Source organism: Elephas maximus, chromosome 1, assembly GCF_024166365.1.
Source record: "Elephas maximus indicus isolate mEleMax1 chromosome 1, mEleMax1 primary haplotype, whole genome shotgun sequence".
Classification (NCBI taxonomy): Eukaryota; Metazoa; Chordata; class Mammalia; order Proboscidea; family Elephantidae; genus Elephas; species Elephas maximus.
The window spans coordinates 143,792,949-143,807,237 of NC_064819.1; the positions used below are offsets into that span (position 1 = coordinate 143,792,949).

The window sequence follows — 14,289 nt, forward strand, 5'->3', positions numbered from 1 at the left end:
GTGTGCGTGTGCGCATGTGAACACACACACAGACACACATACACACAGTATCATGGCTTCAAGATGGTTTCTTGTATGGATGTGCCTTGGTTTATTTAGCCATTCTCCTGCTGAAGGACACTCAGAGTGTCTCCAGATTTCATCTGCTTATATGCACCCCAAGGGTCTGGAAACGCTTTTCCTGGGTGCGTCTTTGCTTTGTTTCCCCAGCACACTCTACAGGCCACAGGAAGCATAGGCCATCTGCCCTTGTTGCTTGTTGGCCATCAGGGATCATTGTAAAGGTTATCATTTGATCTTGGATAGGCCTCACTTCAGATAAAAAGGACCAATTATGTTGTGCAGAGTTTTAAGATAACAGAGCATTTTTAGAGAAGCTTCTCCTTTGTACCTACTAGAAATTTAAGATGTACCATCTAGCTTGGGTGGATTTTGGCTATGGCATCTTTAGATACTTTATGTTGGCAGAGCTACAAGGAAGGTCTGATTGTCAAATCTGTTTGTTTTTTTATTTAAACTGTTGATCCTTAAGTTCAGGACATCTTTTAGATAATACACTTTTTTTTTAATGATTATTTTTATCTCTTTCTATTTCTGTGCAGATGCATTCAGGTTAATTTGTGGTTTTCACAAATGGCATAATTAATCACACTCATAAAAAGCTACATACCAGTATTCCAGGGTTAGTGTTCCATTGTGAGGAAGGAGTATTCATCAAGGTCTTCATAAAATTTTATGTCCTTCAGTCGCTACTTAAATACCTTATTTTTGTCATGGCTACTGGCCGTATCTTGGGGGTTAACATTTGTTGGCTGAAACTGCTGCATACTTTTATAAACTGTAATTGCCTAGAATGAAGGAAATCTTTCAATTTAGTTCATATTTTTGCTTAGAAGATTTTTATTTCATAGTCATACAATAGTAACATAGAATTTAAGAAAGGTGTTATCAAATTGTTAGAAATTCCACTTCTATTTGGTAATTTGGTAAATGTTCAACATATTTTAAATAATAACTCGCTGTTGATTTTAATATTTTCTTACCTCCCAACACAGCTGGCATTTTGCTATGATATCATAGCTATACTTTTTGATTTATTATTGTACAGAGTATGTTATGTACAGTGTGAACAACCACATTCAGCAACTGTTGAAAATATATCTATATTATTTGTGACATTTTCTATATTAAAATGGAGTTGTGGTCATTAAACAGGTTTTAAAGAGGGTTAAAATGCTTTTACTTTTGCAGTGATTTATTCAAATATCCAGGAGGTTTAATTTTTTTTTTTTTTTTAGCTACAGCTTTTATATCCTAGTTTTGTGGTCTCCTCCACAAAACAGTATATCCTAAGAATATTGTTATTTATATGCAAGTATATCTCAATGAACAAAAAAGCACTTTCATCTTAAAGCACTGTGAAAGAAAAAAACTAATATTGTGACAAAATAGGAAACACAGTAATTCAGTTCATAACAAAAATATTTTATAATGGGCATGTATTTTTAACAACATACAAAGAATTTCAAATCTTATTTTTCTTTTACACAGGATTAGAAAAAATATTGAAAGCTTTTATAACAATGCAAAAATTAGAATACTGTCCAGTTGAAAGAGAGTTGTAGCTTGATTGCCATAAATTACTCATTTTTATATTATTTGTTGAATTTAAATAGTTTATATTTATTACTGAGTTAAAACTACCACCACATACTTGAAATGTGTAGACTTTAGCATTAGGTTTTCCTTTTCTTTTTCAGTCTGTAATCAAAACTGGGCGGCTGCTGATAAGTCACGAGGCTCCCTTGACAGGCGGCTTTGCATCGGAGATCAGCTCTACAGTTCAGGTAGAGTAATTTTTCGGTACTGATTCTAATGTTTGTGCTACTGTAAACATTTTTCCAGGAGGAAAAATTACTTATCACAATATGTAAAAGTATATACTTTATGGAAATACACATTTCCCCATTCTGACTCCATGGAACTGTCCTTTAGTTAATGGTCTAATTGCATTTTCTAGAAAAGAAATCTTAAAAGAATAAAAGCTAAAATATCCTTTATGGGAAGAAAGTTTAAGATGTGTTTATAAGCCAACTAAACATTTAGTTTACTAGGTCCATGTGAAAAGAAAAATCTTTTTGAGTATTTTGCTTTCAATAAAACGTAAGCTTGTTCTGAAAAAGGTCAATTGAAATTGACCTTTGATTTTTACAGCCTTCACCTTACAGTAAATGAATCTGCCAAAAGTCAATAATTTAAATTAAGTAAATAATTTAAAAACCAATAATTTCATTTAATAGCTTAATTAACGACCAAATAATGTTGTACAATTGGCAATGTTTTAGAAATGGTTTAAAAACAATTCTTTTTTAAAATAACCCCTTAAGATGCTACATCTGAAAAGATCCTACATACCGCATTCTGGGGGATTTTTTCTTTACAAAGTTTTTTTATATTTGTATCACAGATATGAATAATTTAAGGGAGTTTCTTTTTCTCTTATTTTTAATTGGAAATTATTTTAAATATAATGTATATGCATTTTTTAATTAGGCTATTTAATATTTAGAATATCTTTACAGTTTACAAATATTTTACTTTGCTGGTGTTAAGATGCTTTTATTATTAAAATACATCTAAGTAGAGCATTCCTTAAGATTGTATGGTTAATAAAAATAGCTAGATATAAAATATGATATTGAGTAATGATAGGTTATTTTAAGCTTTTAATTAGTAAACAGTGATTTCTACCAATAAAATATTTTAAGTGCTAATTAGCAAAATTATAAATATTTTTAAATGATATGAAGCAAATTTAAATATAAATATATTTAAAGCTAGATCAAAATAATTTTTAATTATATTGTCAGAAACAAAATTGTACTGTTATTTTTACATGTTATGTATAGTCACTACCAAAATTAAAGAAAGCAAATATGTGAGTCCTGTAGATATGTTGTTTTCCTGCTTACCATTAGGTAGCATGAGTATCTCCTTTTATTATGCATTTTATTCACTGAGTAGTGTGCTATACTAATTTTGTAAAAAGTGGAAGTTGCAAGATCAAATCACTATAATATCAAGATTTTATTTCAGGTCAGAGGCAAAACTGGGAAAAGAAACCGGATTTTGACTTCTTGTTAATTTGAAGTCTACTACCATTTGAAATGATAGTGACTGTTGCTAACAGAACGTTAATAGCTGTGTTCATTTTGTCCACTAAATGCTATCTTATTGTTATCTCAGACATTTCATTTGCATTTAAATGTAGAAGGAAAAAAGTAGAACATAGTTAGAAATTACAACTCCGCTTGTGAAGTCTGCTTTCTCTTAAGAGTGCTTTTAAAATTTTTCTTTGTAAATTATTGGTAGATTGGACTAGAATCTAACGTTTTTCAGACAGGAAGGGGGTTAGAAAATTATCTAATCTACTGTCTCTTTTGAATAATATGTTTTTGTTGACTCATGTTGTGGAAAAATATCTCACAGGCTCCAAGAATGCATCTGTGAATCTCAGTTTGAGAAACACTGTATTTAAGAGTTAAACACTGTAGCCACTATAAAGAGTCAGTTAACACCAACAAGACCATGAACACAGTCTCAAAATTAGATCCAGAAATTATGTGATAAAAATCAGTGGTAAAAGTTGTCAGTGGCATCATCTAGAATATTGTAGCTTTCTCAGACTCCCAAGGATATACCCATAGACCCGCAGGGGTCTGCAGTCTGTAGTTTGACAAATGCTCATCTGAAGCAGCCCTATTCAGGTGAGCATTTGCCATCCAGCATGTTTGTGACTTACCCCGTTGATACAGACAGTGGAAGATCTAAGCCTGGAAAAGGAGTCCTGAGTAAATGTTCAGTGTGCATGTATATTTTCTTTATTCAAAGCTCTCCCTGCCCCAAGAAGAAGATAAAAGTTTTGGATTCATTATAAAATATTTTCTGTTTTCCATGTTAAAAATTATTCAACCAACTAACCACAAAATGAATTAAGGCAATACTGTAAAATTTGTAGGGGAATCTGCATTTAATATTTTGAGGATGTAGAGTTTGGCTTTGTTATTATGAGGATGAATGTGATTATGATTGTGAAAATGCACAAAGTTTTTGCTTAATTCAGATTTTATTTACACATATGGAAAATGTAGAAAATAAAATTTAATAAAATTACATCAGCATAGTATCTCCAAATGTTTGCCTACTGAGGCTTTTACAGATTGATATGGGAGGGGAATAAAAAAGCTCGACACCTTGAGAGATTTTTTCTTCGTTTATAGTAGTAACTCTTACATATAATTTAATCTAAATAAAATCTGCTTTTCAGTAATATTTCAATGCACATATTCAACTGAATGTGAAGTACTATACTGAGCATCTGTTCTATGGAAGGCATTGTTCCCTATTGTTATAAGTGAAACTGGTATCACGTTACCAGTGCCTTGGGTCGTTTAAACTGGAATCGCTGAGTGGGAGGCATGGTTGCTTTCACCATTTGGAACAATTCATTTTTCTGTATTTCTTTTTTGTTGTGTATACTTTGTAAGATTAAAAATGAAAAAGTAGGGTTAAGATATTGAAAGCCAACCTTCTTGAACGGCATGGAGAATTTTCATTAAACTTTGAAACTGTGAATGAGAATATCTGAAAATTTAAGTACTGGTGATTAAAATAGTGAGTTATCCTCATTGTTGCACCAGTGAATGTACTTTGTATATGAAGGTGGGCCAAAAAGAAAAGAAAACAAAACTGTTCCACAAGCACTATTTTCTGTAAGATATCTTAGTAGTTTTTAAAAGTTCATGGTTAATCCTATAAAATTGTTCTTAAAATAACATCTTAAGAGAGTAATTATTAACAATAAAATTACTCTTTTAAATGCATTCAAAGCTGAGAAGTTCCTTTTCTGTTTTACTCATTTTAAAATATTACCTATGTGAAAAACAAAAAAATATATTGAAGACAAAATACAGCACTATAGTGTTCCTTTAAGTTTATAGTTGATATTTTTAGATAGAAAAATTCTATCATGCTATATAAAATTGAATTTCAAATAAGGAAACATATCTTTTTGCTAGGTATAGGAAGTATTACCAGCATTACTATTAAAAGATTACTTTTAGTTATACAGATAAAATATGAAAAGAATGAATATAAAATGTATTCATAATTTATTTACATAATACTTTAATTCATGGCAGATGGCTCTTTCATCATACAGGGAGCGCAGTGCCCACATCTGAAGTTTGTTCATTCCTGTTGCCTCTTTTTCATAAAGCCATTTATTTCATTATCTAAAAAATTAACACTTTTAGTTTGAAGTAATGTTAAACTCACACATGTGACCAAGAGACTGCTTTAAATTGATTAGACATAAAACTTTTTTTAAACTTATATTTATCAGTAATTTCTTTGTAAAATTTATAAAGGGAGAAATAAATGCTTATAAAAATCAAAAACAGCGCACCTCATCTAAGGACTGCTGTGCATGCCTATTGGATTTAATCTGGAAGTTAACTGGGAGGCAGAACAACCCGAAGTCTGGTATAGTTGGCCCCGCTTTGGGGAAGATTTCTTGGTCAGCCATCCAAAGCTTCACTGTCTCTTTGCATCTAATTTTACATTCCCATCTGTTCTCACTTTGGGGTGAGGGAACTTTTTCCTTCTTTTCTTTCATTTGACACATACTGAAACTTGGAGATGTGGTTCTTTGTGAAGCCTGATTTGTGGAAAAGGGCAAAGATACCAGAGTTAAGTAATCCATTGACCTTCTCACTGTAGAGTTTGAGCAAAGATTTCATTGTTTCAGAAAATTATATGAATTCATTTTTTGTGGTGTTTGTATTCATCGGCTATATGTTACTACGGCTTTTCAGAAAGAATGTCTTTGCTGTGCAAAAAAAAGAATGTGTTAACCGCATCTATTTTAATATTTCCCCCAAATAATTTATATTATATGTTCTAGAATACAATATTCAAAATAGGCATTATTTATTTAAATATTAAGATCAAATAATTTGTCATATCTGTCACAGCTTTAAATAGCATAACTTCTTTAGGCATTGTAGAAACCATTATTAATTTGCAACACATTCCCATAATGATAAAATAAATCTTGACTCTGATAGGATTGTGTGATAATAAAAAAATGGTTTCTTTTTTTTTTTCTGGATTCAGTGCTCAATAAAAGCGCCAAAAATTTTAGGGATTGTGGTTGGCTTAAAGGTTTGATTTTTTTTTTTTTAAACACATGGAAGCAATAAGTCTGCAATAAAAAGTCCAATTGGAAAGGATGATAATTTTTCATACCATTGTTCCATCCTTTCTGTGCGGTCTCTTTTCTTAGAATAAGAACTCAGAAATTGTGCATGCCGACATATATTTTTTTAAAGCAGATTCTAATACTTTAAAAGGATTATTATAGGGCTTACATGAATCTTTGTAAAGCGAAATTTCCTAACGTTCAAGTAAAAGAATTTTGCTTTTCTTGCTGTTTCGTGTTAGAAAGGTTGATACAGAAGGATTTTTTTTTTTTCTTACAAACTTCTAATTATCAAATTTACAAGCATTCTGTCTAAAGACATCAATCTGAAGTAGAGGGGAAGTTTTTTGGTTTTACCTTCATGGGAAATATGTTTAATTAAAATTAACTCACTGCTGTTGAGTTGATTCCGAGTCACAGAGACCCTATAGGAGAGAGTAGACCTGCTCTATAGGATTTCCAAGGCTGTAGTCTTTATGGAAGCAGGCTGCCACATCTTTCTTCTGCAAAGTGGCTGGTGGTTTTGAACTGTCGATCTTTTGGTTACCAGCTGAGCACTTAACCACTGTGCCACTAAAACCAAACCCAATCCACTGCTGTGGAGTCGATTCCAACTCAAAGCAACCCTGAAAGACAGAGTAGAACTGCCCCATAGGGCTTCCAAAGAGTGGCTGGTGAATTCAAACTGCTGACCCTTTTGCAGCCGAGCTCTTAACCACTGCACCACCAGGACTCCATTTTGCCACCAGGACTTCTTTGATTAAAATTAGCATGTTGATAAATTGAAGTCATCGGAGAAAACTATCGGAGCAGTAATCAGATAAATACTGCTATTTTGTAAACTCATTTTTTTTTTAAGTATTGATGCAAAGCCTTTGTTAATAACAGCAGCAGATATAACAAGCAGAAGTATACTGCTATGCTAAAATCTGTTTAAATGGTGCAATAGCATCAGATAAGCAACTTAACATAGAGTGTAAAGATATAGGGGGGACTTTTAAAATGCAAATTTGCCCTGAAGCCTATTGAACAGCTTTGAAGGCCATGCTGTTGTTGCTGTTAGTTGCCATGGAGGCAGTTCCAACTCATGGAGACCACATATGTGCAGTTGAGAACTACTCCGTAGGGTTTTCAAGGCTGTGGCCTTTTGGAAACAGATATCCAGGTCTGTCTTTCCAGATGCCTCTGAGTAGGTTTGAACCACCAGCTTTTTGGTTAGTAGTTCAATGATTAACCATTTGTACCACCCTGGAACTCAATGATTCCCATAGATATGAACCAAAGACTAAATGTTTCTAGACATACTTCATAGACACGGTTGCTCTATCACTGTTTGTAGTTAAAACTCCTCCTTGCTCTGACCGTACGTTGTCTCCTCCTATGTCTCCTCTCCTTTGCTTGGTAGTGTCAAGTGCTGCCAAAGTTCCACCATCAGCTTTCTTCTCCTCCTCCTCCCTGTTCATTCCTGGGAGGTTGTAGCCAATTGCATAGCTATTCTTGAAACCTTCAAATTTTAAACCTTCAAGACTCGACCTGCCTTTTGAGCCTCCAACCTCAAATTTAAACTTCTTGCTAATTATAGTGGTGATAAGAAATTTGTATGATAAAATGGTTTATGTGGAAGATTTTTAATATGAAATAGTGAGACAAGATAGACATCAACCTATGGATATTTGCCAGTTTATGGAAATCAGCTTGTCTCAAAATGAACTCATTATTTTTCCTCCTTTTTTCTGGATCTTTTTAACTGTCTCCTTACTTATATCTGCCCCTAGGCTCTCATCAAATTGCTATCATTGTTTTCCTAAAACACACATGAAATTTTGTCTATTCTCTGTTTGAAAACCTCCAATGAATCTACTTTGGTTATAGAAATAAGATCTTTAGGTTGGCATTCAAGATCCTGATCTGCCCTACCTAGTGTTTCCAGTGTAATTTCTCACATCTCTTTATGACTCCAGTATGCAGATCACACTGTTCTACTGGCCATTCCTAAATGATAATCCTCACAACCAACCTTTATTGAGTAGTCTGGGTGCAGCCTTAATTTGAGCATTTTATCTAAGAAATAGAGTCCTTGCTCTAGAGACACAGTGTTTATTAGAAGAAGTTGACACTAAACAGATAATTACCATATGTGTTAGTACAGAGAAGTACACAGAGGAATGTGGGGTTATAGAGTACTTGACAGCTAAGTTAACTCTTAGAGAATGAGTATGAACCTGGGGGCCAACTTGGGCGAGTTTCCAGAGAGAAGGAACAATGTGAATAAGGGTGCAGGAAAAATATGTCATGTTCTAGGGATTAAAGTAGTTTTGGCATGATTGGATAATAGGGTGTGAGGGTGTTGCAGGAGGTAAGGATGGACAAGAAGGTAGGAATTCCATCCTAAAGAATCTTATATGTAATACTAAAGAATTTGTTTTTGAGTTCAGGAAATAGGTATGACAGAGTAGAGCCAGCTAATATAGACATAAATTCCAGCCCTCCTGGAATTTTCTTGCAAATAGGAAGTATAGGGATGACAAAAAAAAAAGAACAGTGCTCACCGTTGTTATTATTGTTATTTCAGGCAAAAAGTATAATTGAAGGATTTGAAGCAGGAGATTAACATAAGAGGATTTATAGTGTAAAAAGACTTCTTTGGCACTTGTGTTTGAGGATGCATTGGAAAGGAGTGAGGCAGGAAGGCAGGGAAGTTAATTAAGAAACAATTTGAGTAATACAGATGAGGAATATGAGAATCTTTCAAAACAAGAACATGAGAGTGGGATTGAAGAAAAAGGTGTGAAGTTAGAGAGACTGCAATAGAAAATCTTGCTGACCGATTAGATGGGAATGGGGTAGAGGCTAAAGTGGATGATGACTTAGTAGGAGTCAAGAATAAGGCTTAGCTTGGTTTCTAGCTTGGGCGATTTGTTGAATGGAGGTTCAGTTTCACTGATGTTGCTGGGGTGGAAACCTCAAGTTCTGCTTAGTGCGACTTGTCTCAGCCAGTTAATAAGAGTTCGAGGTGGGAGAACAGAAAGGTGCTTTTATTTCATTGCACAAGGAAAGGAACTGTTGGTGCTGTTGCTGCCAAGACTGGTCATCGAGGGTGACAGGGAAGGCTACTTTTAAGGGTTCACAAGTAGGAAGTTCATACAAGTTACATCAGCAACATTCTTAATCATACGACACAGGTACGATGGGGTTTACTTACAACTTCATGCATCTCATGTTCAGAAAATGGCAGTCAAACTCCACCTAGAGGCAGGGAAGTTACTATGTATGAGGTATTTAATGAGCAAAGGTTATCCTGAATGTCAACATGGTGCCTAAACTGGTTTCCACCAATTTTTCTCTAGTTTTGGGCAGCAGTTAAGGAGCAGGACTTTAACGTAAAGCTGTTGGGACTGCCAAGCAAGCTGCTTGAGGCAGTGGAATTTTCCACAGCCTGGGGACCTCTGTCTTACTGAGATGGGGAATATGATTGGAAAAAATAGGTTGAAGCATACCTTTTGACCTGAAAACAGGTTGAAGATGATTTCAGTTTTGAACTTGTAGAACTTGAGATAGGCCTGTAAAAGAGCCAGATATGTATGTGTTTCTGGAGCTCAGGAGAGAATTCTAAGGTATAGGAAAAGATTAAGAAATCATAGTTTTATGGTGATGGCTGAGGTCATTGGTATGATTATGATCACAGAGGAAGAGTTTAGTCTAAAAAAGGGCAAATTTCTTGAAGAAGCCCCCAGGTACATCAACATTTAAGAGAAAGAGAGGAAAAAGAGGAAAAAGGCTGAGATGGAGTGGCCAAAGAGAAGGAAGGGACTAGGAGAGAACCATTACGGAAGACAAGTGGAGAGAATTTCACCATGGATTATATGGCCAACAGTGTTAAAAGCTTCCAGGGTTTAGGTAAAGCTGAAGGTTGTACCTTGAATGTGGGAACCGGAAGTTATTTTTTGACCTTGCTGAAGGCAGTGAGTGGTCAGGATGGGGGCCAGATTGCATTTGGGCTGGTGAGCATGTGAGTGGTCAAGACTTGAAATAAGGAACGTAGACTCCTCTTTGAAAACCTTGACTTTTAAGGAAAGGAGAAGAGTAAAGTGGTTAGAAACGGGCTCAATCTCTTAATGATATTCACTTAGCCAGAAATGCCATTTTTTTTTAATTTGAAGCCCTCCCTGGGAGGCTACTTAACTTTTCCCTATCCTTCACCACCTCCTTTCTATTCCCAATCCTTCCCCTACCCACTCTAGTCCTTCTAGCAGTCAGGTTTTAAATCTCTCTCAAATCTGCCGTCACCTTTCCATCCCCCTAATAAAATCTAAATGAACTTTAAAGAAAAAAAAGAAAGCAAAACCACAAAATGTGAATGGAAAATAACTGATCTTGGAATAGATAGAAAATCTTTTAAAAAGCAACAGGTTCAACAAATTCTCACAGATTAATGTATTTGCATGAAATGAAAAAATTTTGTAAAGTTAAAATAAACTAAAAGAATGAAAACTAGGAAAGGTATTTTTGTTTTTCTCATAAAGCTAAGTTTTTCCTAACACATATGACAAAAGATTAATATGGGTACTATAATAAGCAGCTAGTTGCTGTCAAGTTGATTTCGACTCATGGCAACCCCATGTGTGTCAGAGTAGAACTGTACTCTACAGGGTTTTTAATGGGTGATTTTTTGGAAGTAGATCACCAAGCCTTTCTTCTGAGATGCCTGTGAGTGAACTCAGACCGTCAGCCTTTCAATTAGCAGCCAAGTTGTGTTAAAAACCCAGGAGGTCTTCATACTCTGTTAAAACAACAACAACAACAAAAACCAAAAAAAAAAAAAAAAAAAACCCAAACCCATTGCTGTGGAGTTGATTCCAAGTCATAGCGACCCTATAGGACAGAGTAGAACTGCCTCATAGGGTTTCCAAGCAGCGCTTGTTGGATTCTAACTGCCGACATTTTAGATAGTAGCAGTAGCTCTTAACCACTACTACACCACAGTTTCCACATACTCTGTTAAGCATCTTTAAATGGCAATAAGGAAGTTACTAACCCCAGTGCCATTGAGTTGATTCCAACTCTAGCACCTTTATTTGAAAGGCCAGAGACATTATTTTTAGAACTATTACTGTGTTTTTACACAAATAGTGTGCACCTTATGTGTGTGCCAGCCACATCCTCCCTACCATGAGGCATCCTCATAAGTGCCTCCATACTAATCTTGTTCAACATGTTGCTATTAAAAAAAAAAAATTAGCATAAGGCACTTATGAAAATGCCTTGGGGGGAGGGTGTGTCCAGCAAAGAATGCAGAAGTTGTGCATTATTTGTGTAAAAATATGGTAATGGCCAGTAAACATGAAGAAAACATACAACTCATTATGGATAAAAATGCAGATTTAAAAAATGAGATACCATTTGTTACCCATAAGAGTGACACCACCTAAGAGTGAATTATATTTAGTGTTGAGATAGTACAGAGTAAATGTAGAAATTGATTCATCTTTCCAGGAAATCAGTTTGAGAATGTGTATCAAGATTCTTCAAAGTGTACACTATTTCTGACTCAAAAATTCTTCTAGTAATTCACACTTAGGAGTTACACACAAAAGTGTACAAGGACATTCTTTTCAGTGCTATTCACTTGATCAGAAAATATTGGAAATGGTACTATTTACAACAATGGAAGTATATCTGAATAAGCTCTTGTCTATCCATATGGTAAGTGTTATAGATTTATTAAAGTTGTTAAAAGAATAGTTGACAACATGGAATGCGAAAACGTGGTTGAGTTTAAAGTAACTGATTGCTGTCGAGTTGATTCAGACTCATAGCGACCCTATAGGATAGAGTAGAACTGCCACATAGAGTTTCCAAGGAGCGCCTGGTGGATTCGAACTGCTGACCTTTTTAGCTAGCAGCTGTAGCTCTTAACCACTATGCCACCAGGGTTTCCTGAGTTTAAAATAGACATTTAAAATAGAGGTTAAACCTAAAAAACCAAACCCGTTGCCGTGGAGTTGATTCTGACTCATAGCGACCCTATAGGACAGAGTAGAACTGTCCCAAAGGATTTCCAAGGATATGAATCTTTCCAGAAGCAGACTGCAACATCTTATTCCGTTAAAAACTGAGATCAAGTACTCTTAAAGAAATCTCTACTCAGTTTGAATTTAAATACTTGTGAGAATTAAGACAAGCTATAACCAGGATTTATTGTCAAAAAAGAAAAAAATGAAATCTATAAGCTGAAAGCAATTAGTTTATAATTGGGATTTAAAAAAAATCTATCAATATTAATAAAAGCATTCAAAATATTTTAATTTGCAGAAATGTCTTAAAATTTGGATTTGATTGGAGAAGTGTTGAATATTTGATTATATTTTCAAGTTAAAGAAGAACTTAGTTTTTAACCCTTTATCCATTTGAAGAGATACTTTTCTGTTTTAATCTTTTAGAGGACAAGATAATCTTATTTACTGTTTCAAGATAGTGTTATTTTTCAGATGGCATGAAGAAATCTATTTGTGTTTTTCAAAATTATTAGCTGAAATGTATAATTCTTGACTTTTTTTTTCCCCAGAGGACCTAAATATCTGTTTTAAGAAGTACCTTGAGATGACTAACATTTCAAAAATACCATCCACAATTAGACTTGTGCCATTGTTTAAAACAAGTCCTGCTTATTTCCTGTCTTTTGATTGGATTCATTTGCCCATTTTATATATTTCTGATTTCTTGATATTAAATCCTAGCTTGTAATAACGATAGTATAAAATACTCATCATGCCTGTATTGTTGCGTATCAGAACTAGTCAGATGGAGTCTTTGTTTTCTGAGAGGTGGCGTTGCCTGTACATTTTTTTGGCATTGCTTGTATTTTTAAGCATTTTTCTTATTTGGTCAGCTATGTTTTGTACCAGTGGTTAATTATATTAGTAGTTAAAGAAATCGAAGTTTTGTCTTACTGTTATAGCTCCTTACTGAAGAATTTTCTGCCTCTGTACCCTGACTCTAAGCTTCTGTTTTATTTTTTAACTGTTAACTTTTCCGGGCATAGATTTCTACTGAAGTGTGCATATCAGACTATTGAATATGTTTTATGAATATTTCAGTATCACACAGTCATTTTATGTTATTAAAACCAGCTCTTCTGTATCAGTTTCAAAAACACAGTTCAGGTACATTAAAATAACGAAGTACCTCAAAAATGTTGATAAAATTATTTTCCAATATGATGGGATGTTTTATTGCATATGCAGCTATCAATTTACCTAATAAATTAAATGGAATATGCATTTTAATAAAGCCCACTTAATTAAAAAAAAAAAAAAAAAAGAAAGACCTTTAACCAGTATTTATACTGAACCATGGGAGCCACAGTCCTCCTGTTAGTGAGCAAGTTACTGGGCTACCTGTTACAGCCATTCAGGCAGCCACAGTATCTTATTTTTCCCTCTTTCCTTCTTCCCTGCTGCTTTTTTACTTTCTTCTCTTCCTTTCCCTTTGCCTTCCTGACAGTATTTTCCTTGCCAGCCTCAGGAACCATGTGGATCTTTACAGCAAAACTGTAATTCTTCTCTCACCATGGACAGTGTAAGCATTATTCTAGGTAATTTGTGCTTACGAAAAAGCTTCCTCCATCCTAGTAGGTAAGAATTAGCAGCACCCTGTAATAATGAGTGAAAGTAAAGGAATTAGGCTCGATGTAGGTAAATCTCTTTTTTTTTCCCACATGGCTGATCAAAAGTGCTACTCATTAAGAAAAAATAAATTTAGGGGATCACTTAATTTCATTTAAAAAGTATTTTTAAAGTGGATAATCTGTCAGTATAAGGTATATATATTGGAATCAACTTGATAGCAACGTATTTGTTATATGTATATTAAGGGAAGTTGATTCTTCCTACCTCATTTTCCTCTTAAAGAATATACGCGTTAACTTTTTAGCTGATGATTTCTTAAATGGTATAATAGAATGGGTGTTGTGTATGAAACTTCTGTGTATTGTTATTTTTCACCAAGGATATCATAACTAACAATAG

General features: G+C 34.3%; 1 protein-coding gene across 5 annotated transcripts in view; it reads left to right on the forward strand.

The window, feature by feature from the left end:
• Nucleotides 1-14,289, forward strand: part of BCKDHB (branched chain keto acid dehydrogenase E1 subunit beta) — a 632,618-nt gene that overhangs the window by 213,326 nt on the left and 405,003 nt on the right. For 4 of the 5 annotated variants that reach the window (XM_049896118.1, XM_049896136.1, XM_049896108.1 and 1 more), the window contains exon 9: nucleotides 1,761-1,847. In XM_049896118.1, the coding sequence (XP_049752075.1) occupies nucleotides 1,761-1,847 (87 nt within the window). Of the gene's footprint in view, nucleotides 1-1,760; nucleotides 1,848-3,096; nucleotides 4,898-14,289 lie in introns of those variants that run through there. The other variant, XM_049896127.1, reaches the window with a different exon arrangement.